This window comes from Gossypium hirsutum, chromosome A12, assembly GCF_007990345.1.
Source record: "Gossypium hirsutum isolate 1008001.06 chromosome A12, Gossypium_hirsutum_v2.1, whole genome shotgun sequence".
Taxonomy (NCBI): Eukaryota; Viridiplantae; Streptophyta; class Magnoliopsida; order Malvales; family Malvaceae; genus Gossypium; species Gossypium hirsutum.
Genome location: NC_053435.1, coordinates 108,453,510 through 108,465,604, shown reverse-complemented (window position 1 = coordinate 108,465,604; position 12,095 = coordinate 108,453,510). Strand labels below are relative to the sequence as shown.

At 30.9% G+C, this 12,095-nt stretch overlaps 1 protein-coding gene across 1 annotated transcript; it reads left to right on the top strand.

Moving 5' to 3' along the window:
• The first annotated feature begins 9,483 nt into the window (after positions 1–9,483).
• On the top strand, positions 9,484–11,788 carry LOC121211245 (WAT1-related protein At3g18200). The gene is made up of 7 exons (XM_041083816.1): positions 9,484–9,726; positions 9,813–9,875; positions 9,971–10,087; positions 10,182–10,383; positions 10,793–10,951; positions 11,052–11,203; positions 11,293–11,788. Exons 1-7 carry the CDS (start codon positions 9,533–9,535, stop codon positions 11,459–11,461), a joined length of 1,056 nt encoding a protein of 351 aa, XP_040939750.1. The 5' UTR covers positions 9,484–9,532; the 3' UTR covers positions 11,462–11,788.
• The last annotated feature ends 307 nt before the right edge of the window (positions 11,789–12,095 follow it).

Here is a 12,095-nt window from a genome sequence, read left to right as displayed (position 1 = left end):
GGGCATTTTAGTCATTTGGTTATTAAATAGAATTAAATGGGAAAAAGATGGCAAAATATGCTCATCTTCTTCATGGTGAACGAAATCAGCAAGGGGGAAGCCATATTTAGGGTTTTTAAGCTTTCAAGCTCCATAATCAAGAAAGACGTGAAGAGTATATCAAACGAGGAAAAGAAAAGATAGTGGAGTAAAGTGCAAAATTACGATATTTTGCACCGAGGTAAGTAAACACGTGACTTAATGTATTATTTTGATATTATTTGATATATGTTGAGATTTATTTGGAATTAAAATAAATGTTTGGCAATATCCTAAAAATGTTGTTAAATCGGGAAAGGTGATAAAGGGTTGCAATATATGGGTTATGGGTTGAACACTCGGAATAAGCCGTAGTATGTTGTATATAAAAGGGGTTGCTGTGTGCTGATTCCCCGATTTATGGGTGGTGCTATGTGCGTGATCCACCATATCTTTGAAATGTGAAAGGGGGTTGCTATGTGCTGATTCCCCGAGGGGTTGCTAAGTGCTGATTCCCCGGTTCATTGGTGGTGCTAAGTGCGATATCCACCATATCTTTGAAATGTGAAAGGGGGTTGCTATGTGCTGATTCCCCCGAGGGGTTGCTAAGTGCGATATCCATTGTATATTTGAAATGAAAAGGGGGTTGCTATGTGCTGATTCCCCGAGGGGTTGCTAAGTGATGATTCCCCGATTCAGTGGTGGTGCTAAGTGCGAGATCCACCAATAACGGTTAACATTCCGAGTGTTCAACGAAAAAGTGTGGAAGGTGAATATTGCCATATGGTGGAAATTTTTATGGGGCAAATATTGAGTTGGACACTAAATCGATCCATGTATGAGATGGGAGAAAATATCAAAAACGAAAAAGGAACGATTTAATTATAAACTGTGTTGAACAACAGCAGTTGGGTAACTTTGAAAAATCACCATAAATGGTGGAAAATGAATGAGAAGCTGAATAATATATGAAATTGAAGCTGGATGTGTCTGTTTTCATATGAAAGAAATAGAATAAGCAAAAGAGTTGTATTTTTGGAGATATCTGAATTTTACTAAAACAGGGCTGGATTGATTTCGAGATCCCCTGTTCTAACTTTGGAAAATTACCAAAAATTGTAAAAAAATAATTATGGCATGAAATTTATATCCCTGGAATCCTTATTGAGTCTATTTTTATTAGAAACAAGAAAACCCATTTTTCAAATTTTGTACAGAGAGTTAAGTAAATTTTAGTGAGGAAGGGTCAGAACCGTTGGGCAGTGAAACAGGGGAAGGTTTAATGAATAAACTGTACTAATTGGCTGGGTTAAAAATTCTGAAATTTTTATGGTGAAATGGTATATGAGTCTAGTTTCAGGGAAAATTTACGGAACTCAATTTGGAGCCCTGTAGCTCCAGATAAAAATAAATTAGCGACTATGACGCAGAAAAACAGCTTGCTGGAAATTGCCTAAACAATAAAGTTATTCATGAATATGTTTATATTTTGGTGTAGTTATGGGAGTAATTACTTATTTATCATGTGTTTACTTACTAAGCTATATGCTTACTCGATTTTATTTTTCTCTTGGTTATAGTGACTTCCAACAACTCGGAAATTGGAACGAAGTCAGACAATCATCTACACTATCCTTCACATTTGGGGTATTTTACTACTAGTGTTCCGAAATTTTATGGCATGTATAGACACTTTATGTAATGTGGGATCATCATGTAAATATATGTTATGGTTCCCTTTTAAATGTAGTGTTTATTAATAGTTAAACTATATGTGTGTTTATACAAATGAAATTGGTTGGTATATTGGAATGTGTTCTAAATTTGCAGGAGGTTTAAGCAAAAATAAGTAGGAATGCTGTCGAAAATTTTTAAAAATTTAGTAATACCTCATACTCTGTTCCGGTAAGGAATACGGGTAAGGGGTGTTACACGTCGTCCCTTTAATGGGCCCTCGCGGTCCAATATGAACAGTAAATTCAATTCGGGACTAATTTAGAATCACTACGATTTTTTAGTAAATTTCAAAATTCATACTACATACCGTTGCCAACCATAATTTACTCATTTCATCAATACTTTTACAACCTAAATGACTCTCATTAAACATCCTGGGTACATGCCATTATCAATACTCAACATACTTTACCTTAATGAATTCGGGATCGTCTTGGGATGCTGATTCAACGTACTATCTTTACTTAACCTGCGCACGGAAACAAACCGTACGCTGAGTATGGTATACTCAGTGGTATTTCTATAATCCAAACAATTAATAATATAACAAATACTTAAGATCATCATAACAATTACAATTATTCAATTATTTATTCATAGATAAATTTCAACTACTTACCATATAAATTTTATACAAATCATATAATAAACACAATAACATAATTGTTCAATTCTTAACTAAATCCATTATTATTTACTCCATTCTTTCACTTACTACTCGGTATAGCTTTCCTTAATTTACTCACAATTCAATATCATTAAACTATATTCAACTATACATTTATCAATCATATTCCATTTTAATTCATTTCAATAACAGTCAATTTCATTTATATCATATCAACTTACTATCCCTGATAGCTTTCAATATATACATACGATTCATATATCTCAAATCACATTTCAATTCATCAAGTGGCATCATATATCATCAATTCGAACTCCAATCATTTCATGAACCTTTGGTTCATATTTTCAATTTCATATCTAAATTTTCAATTCTCAATTCAATTTCTCGTTTCATTTCAATAGCTTGATCAATCAAATTTATTCGATTTATCTTTCACTTATTTACCCCTATTAACAAACCCGGACTTTGACGGATACACGGATTCCAACCCAAACACATCAGTACGGCACATTGTGCCTAAAACGGTACATAGTACCTGATCAGTATACGACACATAAAGTGCCTAAAACGACACACGAGGTCCTGATACGACACACGAGGTGCCTGATCGATAAAACCGGCAAATCCCGTACATTTCCAGATCCTATGGCATGCCAATTATATCCGACTCAGCCCGACTAGTTAATAGGGTATTTCATTCACTTTCTCAATTTAATAATTCTTTCATCAATAAACCATTCTGATAATCACATATATTCACCCATTTTCACAATTCATACAATTTCATTCAATTCAACAATATATTTCAATTATTCACATTAATTCATAATTCAATACAATTCAGTTCACTTTTCAATATCAAATATTCAAATATCACAATCTCATATATTCATATCAATTTCCTCATATTTCTAATCAATATATTTTTCAATATAACATTCATTCAATATTCAAATTTCTACATAAGTCATATATATTATATAATTCAATCAATATAATTTCAATCAAAATAATTTAAATCAATATAAATTCAATAAATTCATCGCATACTAAAATCAATCTATTTCAATTGTAAAACATCATAATTCAATCACTAACAATTGCCATATGTATATAAATATAATAAATAATGACTAAGTTCAGATTATAGAAATACAAACCGTAATTTTCGAGCTAACTCCCGTTGACTTTGTCTTGTCTTTTCTTAGCCGAGATTTCCGGTACCACATTGACTACGAAATTAATACAATTCATAATCATTAATACATTACTAATTCATATCTTGAGTTACATAATTCTAAATTAATATCCGCTAATTTTTCCTGAAACTAGACTCACAAATCTTCTTACAATAAAATTTCCAGAATTTTTGGTTTAGCCATTAAGTACAATTTATTCTTTAAATTCATCCCTATTCTGCTGTCTGACAGTTTCGTCCCTTCTTCACTAAAAATTAATTATCTCACAGTACAGAACTCGGATAATATTCCCGTTGATTTCTCCTAAAAATAGACTCATTATGGATTCTAAACACATAACTTTAAACCTCTAATTATTTTTCTTCAATTTTTGGTGATTTTCCAAAGTCAGAACAGGGAAACCCGAATTCATTCTGACCTTGTCTCACAAAATTCATTATATCTCATAATTTACAATTCAATTGCTTATACCGTTTCTTCTACAAGAAACTAGACTCAATAAGATTTAATTCCATATTTTATTCATCCTCTAATTCAATTTCTAAAATTTTTGGCGATTTTTCAAACTTAGATTACTGCTGCTGTCCAAAATAGTCTTAGTACAAAATGTTGATTTACTTTAATTTCAATTTAATTCTAACTAAATTCACTTACTTTTCTATCTTAATTCATACTTTATTTCTACTCAATTTTTAACCAAACTTAGACATAATTATCTATTTTTCATCATAAAACCATAATTTCGAAATTCTTTCAATTTAGTCCTTAAAGCATAAAACTTATGAATCGCTTTACAATTCAATCATTGTATCATTTTTAACTTGAATTTCTATCAATTTAGCCCTTAATTCATCATTTTATTTAATATGGACAATATTTAGAAATCTAATAACTTTCAAAATATCAACTTAATTTCATAAAAACTTTGTTCTAAAACTTCTAAAACATCAAAATTAAGTAAAAAGGGCTTGATTTACTTACCTATTAAAGCTTAAAGCTTTAAACCTTAAATTTTCTCTTTTCTCCCTTTCTTTCTTTCTTTTTCTCCCCTGCTCTCTGTTTCGTTTCATTCTGTTTCTATTTCCTTTCTTTTGTTTCTTTAGTTTATATAATATAATATAATATAATTAAAACATAAAATATCTTTATAATAATATAATAATATACTAAACATAAAAAAAATTCTTAGATTTTCTTCACGGTAAACCACCTCAATTTATACTTTTTGTATAATTTCCTTTTTAGTCCTTTTTATTTTCTTTTAATCTATAATTCAACTTTTACCCCTTATTCAATTTAGTCCTTTTTCTTAATTACTCTTAATTAAATTAAATTCACTTAATTAAACTCTAATTAACCACTCATTTTACTTCGTAAATATTTTTAATAAATATTTACGAATCCGTTTTTCAGAAACGGAGACCCAAAAATACACTTTCTCGGTAACGGTAAAATTCGGGTCGTTACAAATATATATAAGTGATCAAATTGTTAAGCATGGATACTTGATTATATAAGATGATATGATATGTATAAGACTTGGTTATGGCTTGATTCAAATGTTTTATATTGGATTGGGAATGTGTTTAATTGTTAATAGAGGTGGAAGACAAGTTTAGGTGAGAAATAAGGCTTGGAAATGACCTTATTTTGTCCAGACGAGCAGAGACACGAGCGTGTATCTCAACCGTGTGTCTAGCATATTGGCATGTGTTTCGGCCGTCCCCTGCATATTTAAAATTTCAAAACAGAATGCTTAGAATTGATCACACGGCCTAGCACACGGGTGTGTGACTTGACTGTGTGACCCCTGCACCTACACACGGCCTAGCACACGGGCGTATGACTTGGTCGTGCGACTCAAGTCAGAGAGTTACACGGGTAAAGACATGGGCTGGGATACGACCATGTGCCCCAATTTGAATGCCCACACGGCCTGATCACACGAGTGTGTGTACCCCGCACTTAGGAAAAATTTTGAAATTTCTTGAAAAATTCTCTAAGTACCCGATTTAGTCCCTACTTATTTTTAATGCGTGTTTTGGGCCTCGAGGGCTCATATAAGGGATTTTATGAATAATATTTGACATGAATGTTAAATAATATGAAATGTCTATATTTGATTTGTTTATTCTCGTAATACTTCGTAACCTTGTTCCGAGGACGAATATGGGTTAAGGGTGTTACATTATTATTCATTTAAGTTCATTGTGATAATGACCGCAAAAAAGAAATGAGGATAATGTAATTTTTGACCCCTGAACTTGACAATTAAGTCCATTTTGATCTCTAAATATGAAAAATCTGAAAGTTTGATAATGTGACACTCTTAAGTTTAAAAAATAAAAACAAATAGATGATGATGTGGTACAATATCAAAGTGTCATATTTAGTATTTTAATAACCGAACCGATTATTGAACAAGTTAGACCACTAGTTCTCAATTCGATCGGTTTTGCCCATTAGACCAACAATAATTACATAAATAATTAAAAAATCATAAAAATTTAAAAAAGGAAAAAGAAAATATAAAGCCAATTTTACTTGGCTAAATTATCCTAGAGGTGTTCATGGGTCGGGTCAGGCTAGGCCTAAGATAATATTACCATACTTTATTTTTGCCCAAGCTTGGCCAGACCCAACCCGAAATATAGGTCTAAAATTTTACTCAGTTCTGTCCAAATTTGCAAAAGACTAGCCCAAGTCCATTTTAGGCCCCCGCCCATATTATTTTTAAATTTTTAAAAAAAATTATATTATATTATATTAACATTATTTTAATGTTTAATTAGAGTAATATTATATATTTAGTATATGTTTATTTTTTTAATGTGTTATAAATTACATAATATATAAAAATAATATATAAAATTTATTATAAACTTAAAAATGGCCCAGACCAAGCTCAAACTTTAAATGTTCAAGTCCGAGCCGAACGTATATTTTAAACTAGACTAATTTTTTATCCAAGTCTATTTTTCGAGCTTAGGTGGGTAGCTCGACTTATGAACAGGTCTACATTATCCCTATCCAATATAGTAATCATCACCATTCAAATGTGTAAGATTCATGAAAGATCCATCTATTAAATGTAAAAATTAACTTATAAATGATAATTAAATATGCACTGAATATTAATAAAGAAAAAATAATGGAGTGAGCCACAAATTATATCTAATTTATATAATCAACACTATAATTTTACAGCTTTTGAATAAATTAGAATTACAAGAGTATAGATAATTTGATAGATATTTAATTTTTTAATTATAAATATATAAATAAATTTTGCTTGGATCTTAAATCCCAAGCATCATTTTTCACATGTTTTGGACTAATTTTGGTGCAATATTTTCAAATGAATCCTTTTGGGCCTGATTTGTTAAAATTTTTGAGTAAATTACATTCAAGGTCACTAAACTATTAGTAAGTTTATATTTTGTTCATTTAATTTCAAAAAGTTACCAAATTATTATTAAATTATTTGAAAGTTTTCATTTAAGTCATTGGATTGTTAAAGTTGCGATTGTATAGCCTTATTTGTTTGCACCGCCTGCACCAATTGAAAGCTCTCATTCCCTTTCTCTTCTACAATTAGTTTTTTCCTCATAAACAACTTTAAATGTTACGAATCTCCAGACCAAAATCTAAACAACTCTCTTTTTTGATCCTCAACATTGATCGTTAGATTGATTTGGATCTAAGTTATATCCTTCTACTCATCGATGGGTACTGATTCACGTATCAATCATTGAATAGTCACTTGGAACTCACTAGCCAGATTTTTTTTATAGAAAAAAACTTAACAACTAATTATTTAAATAAAAACTTTTGAATAATTTAATAATTATTTTGTAACATTTTAAAGTTAAGTGATCAAAACGTTGGCTTTTACTTATTTTGAATAGATAGAATTATTTAATTGGACTCATTTGATTTATGGCATTAATATTTTAATTTTGAAATAACCTCAAATTTAAGAAAGTTTTGGGTTAATGGTAATGTCGAAAATTTTAAAACTTTAACAAGTCAAATTTAAGTGTTATTGTGTGTAAATCGTATATGGATTCTCTTGAAAATTTATTATAATTCAAGTCTAAAAATTTAGACCCTAAACCATAAATTCAAAATATCATGTTATTGTTTACTTATTTAATGTGCATATATATCCAAAATTTCCTTTGACAACTTTTGCAACAAAAGCATAGCTGGAAATTGCAATCAAAACCATTATTTCTAAAATAATAAATGATGGGAAGAATTGGAAGTGGGTTCTTTTCTTCGATATTTAAAATTTAAAGTTAACATTATTGAAAGATTTTATTTGAAGATGATTTTGATCTGAAAAATATTAAATTCAGACAGTAAAATGAATAAAAACAGTATCCACAACTTGCTAGAAAACCTGGAAAGGTTCTTCTTCTACATGTAATGGTGGGAAGCACGTAAACTTGGATTTGTTCACCTATTGTAATAATCAAGGAATACAGCTAAATCCCACAAGTGTATTCTTAATTATATTTGGTCTTTTTTAAGTCAATGGACATTTAACCCATGTTGTAATAAAGTTGATAAGATCTCTGCAAACATTTTGGTAATAAACTCAGTATCTCACCCCCACTTGTGCAGAGATCTTCAAATGATAATTTATACAATAAAAACATGTCTCCAAAATTTATCTCCTAACTCTTTTTCTTCAAGACAGCAGCATCTCTGTCAAGGCCAATGATGAACCATTTTGGACAACACCATGTTCCACAAATGATTACATCTTATATATATAAATTGAAAGGGCAAGAATATTCCCACTAGTTCTCAATAAATAGGTTCATGAATCTCATCTTAGATTTTTCTTCTCTTAACTAAAAATATTTCTGGTTTATCTTTTTCGAACAAAAATATAGATACACACATACATGAATCTTCTTCAAGCTTTGTTTGTTTCTATGTTTCTTCAATGTGGCCAATCAAAAATAAGAAAAAAGGTAAATCAATTTCAATTACAGTTTTTCAATAATTGAGATGAGAACAAACATGTTCTTTCTTTTTTTGCAGAAGTTATACCAAACATGAAATCAAATGTGAAACAAAATTTCAAGTTGGCCTTTCCTTAATATCTGTCCAACATGCTAAATCTACTCTTTGTCTCCCCAAGAAAATTGAAATTATATAATTAGGATAATTGAAAATTAAATTTATTTTGGTACTTGTACTTTTTTTTTTGGTTTACTTTAGCTCTTGAATTTAACAATTAGATTCGTTTTGGTCTTTTAACTTGAAAAATATATCATCACTTGAAAAATTTTAAAAAATTATATAAATTTTCAGGTGATAATAGTATGATCTCAGAGTGTCGCATTCGGTATTTTAATAACCAAACTGGTGGTTAAACAAGTCATATCACTAATTCTTGATTCAATCTATTTAATCGATTCAATCGTCGAATCAATAATAATTATAAATTTATAAAATACAAAAAAATAAAAATAAATTATTAGTCTAGTTCAACATGCTCAACTGTCGATTTTCCAATTTCAAGCAGTTATTAAATTAATTGGTTCAACCCCTTTTTTCTGACTATTATATTGATCAATTCTCAGTCCTTTCGATATAATTTTATTTCAGTAACAGTAATCACATCATCAAATCTTGATAGAATCCAAATTTAGGGACAAAAATAAATCTAATTACCAAATTTAAGGATCGAAGTGGACAAAAAAAAACTACAAGTATCAAATTGCCTATATAATTTCTAAAGTCAAAATGGAAAATAAAATCCATGTTGAAGTTTAAGACCAGATGATTGAAATGCCCTTCCACTGCCATGATTATTTTTGCATGTGCTTTTAGAAAAAAAAAAATGGTTCTTCCCCATGGTTTGTTTATAAAGCATATGCCAACCATGTATTTGTGATACTGCCTCAACCAAAGTGATAAACAGGCAATAATGGGGAAAGAGAGTATTGTTTCATACAAAATGAAACTTGTTCTAGCATTAGTTACATTGCAATTATGCTTTTCAGGGTTCCATATTGTGTCAAGGGTTGCACTTAATATTGGTGTTAGCAAAGTAGTTTATCCTGTTTATAGAAATATCATTGCTTTGCTTTTGTTGAGTCCCTTTGCTTATTTCTTGGAAAAGTAAGCCCCTGTTATATAAACTTTTTTGCTTATTGAATAGTTCACAATAGTACAGTATTTAATGTTCATCAATTAATTAATTTCAGGAAAGAAAGACCACGCCTTACTTTTTCATTGCTGGTTCAGTTCTTCCTTTTGGCATTATTGGGGTAAGATGAAAACACTAGCAACCATAATAGCTCTTCATTGTTTATGAGCTTATTATATATATGTATATATGTTTATATAGTCTATGTTACTTCAGAATAACAGCAAACCAGGGATTTTACATTTTGGGTTTATATTATGCATCTCCAACATTGGCTTCAGCAATGCAAAACTCAGTTCCTGCAATTACTTTTCTTGCAGCTTCAGCTCTAAGGTATGTATGTATGTATGTATGTATGTATGTATGTATGGTCTCATAAGAACAATGGTAATGTTTTTTTCTTGTTTCTTTTTTTCTCTTTTTGCAGACTTGAGCAAATAAATATTGCAAGAAAAGATGGATTGGCTAAAGTGTTGGGAACCATAGTGAGTGTAGGAGGTGCTACTGTAATTACTCTCTATAAAGGTCCCATTCTATTACACCAATCAAACAATATGCAGAATTGGACTTTGGGATGCATTTACCTCCTCGGCCACTGCTTATCCTGGGCTGGTTGGTTGGTTTTTCAGGTTATAGTCATCTATACAATCCATCTATACATGCATGATATATATATATACATACACATATATAGGGTTAAATCATTTTTTAAGGCCTGAACTTGGCAACTATTCTCACATGAGGCCTGAACTTTCTTTTTTGTCCAAGTTAGGCCTTGAACTTGGCAATTGTTCTCACATTGGAGTTTGAACTTTTTTTTTGTCCAAGTTAGTTCATGATATTTCCTTGAAAACCCTATAATTCAGGCCACAATGTGGGAACAATTGTCAAGTTCAGGGACTAACCTGAACAAAAAAAGTTCAAGCCCAATGTAGGAACAGTTGCCTAGTTCAGACCTGATTTAACTCTCTCTCACACACATATATATATGTAGTATATGATCATTGAAATTGGCAGGTTTTCCTTGTTGAATTGCAGGCACCTGTATTGAAGAAGTATCCAGCAAAACTCACACTCACTTCATTCACATGCTTTTTTGGACTAATCCAGTTCCTGGTTATAGCAGCATTTGTGGAAACAGATTTCAATAATTGGAAAATTCAATCAATGGAAGAGCTTTTCACTATTCTATATGCTGTATGTACATGTATTTCCCAGTGTTTTGCATGATCTGAAACATATACATAAATATGTTCTGTTTCACGTAATGTTATTGTATGTGTGTGTGTTTTGTCAGGGAATAGTGGCATCTGGTATAGTGTTTTCTATTCAGACATGGTGTATCCACAAAGTTGGCCCTGTTTTTGTTGCCATCTTCCAGCCGTTACAGATGCTTTTAGTCGCGATCATGGCGTTCGTAATCCTCGGCGACAAATTATACTCTGGATGGTATGAAAAAAAAAGGGAACTAGCTAAGTTAGCTCTGCATTGATCATGGCATATTTTTCACTTATATATTCTTTTTTTGGTCCTTGTAGTGTATTTGGTGCAGTTCTGATAGTGGTAGGCCTTTATTTGGTACTATGGGGTAAAACTGAGGAGAAAAAAATAGGAAATGTAGCCATTGATAAAGAAACATTGAAGCAACATCTTCTTATTGACCCTGAAATTGGAGATCACATACAAGATGAAAGAAATAAATCATAAATGTATCGAGGAAAGCATGGGGACTCAAACATGGCGATGAATCTATGATATTCGAACATGCGATCTCAAAGTTTCTAGTCCGTCAACCTTACCATTGAGCCAAGGGCTTGTTGACAATGACTTTTGTATAGTGTAAAACTACTACAAATTTCAGCATTTTAAACATTCTACGTAGTGTATAAGCAAATCTTTATTTGCTTTTAGTTGAATTCATTTCCCTGTGTATACCATATGAAAATGCGTTTGCTCCCAAGGAATGGCAACTTTAGAGGCTAAAATTTAGCCACTTTCATATGGTAAAATTTGATGTTATTGTTGGGAAGGAAAGGAGTAATTTATTTAACACCTTATAATTGGTCAAGTTTGGGCTAATTGAAATATGTGCTTTAAACTTTCAGTCCACCGAGCTTGAGCTTGGGTCTAATTTTTTTTTAATGGGTATTCACTTGACCCATTAACATCTCTATTGTCAAATCTCAATAAATTTTTGCTTTTACGCCGGATGGTAAATTCATCAATGTTGCCTTAATTGTATTAACAAGATTAAGGTTTTAAGATCAAGTAGATTTGAGTCTCACCCCTTTGAACAATATGTATGGGCTAGGTATTGAGTTGAGACTAATATTTTGAGCTC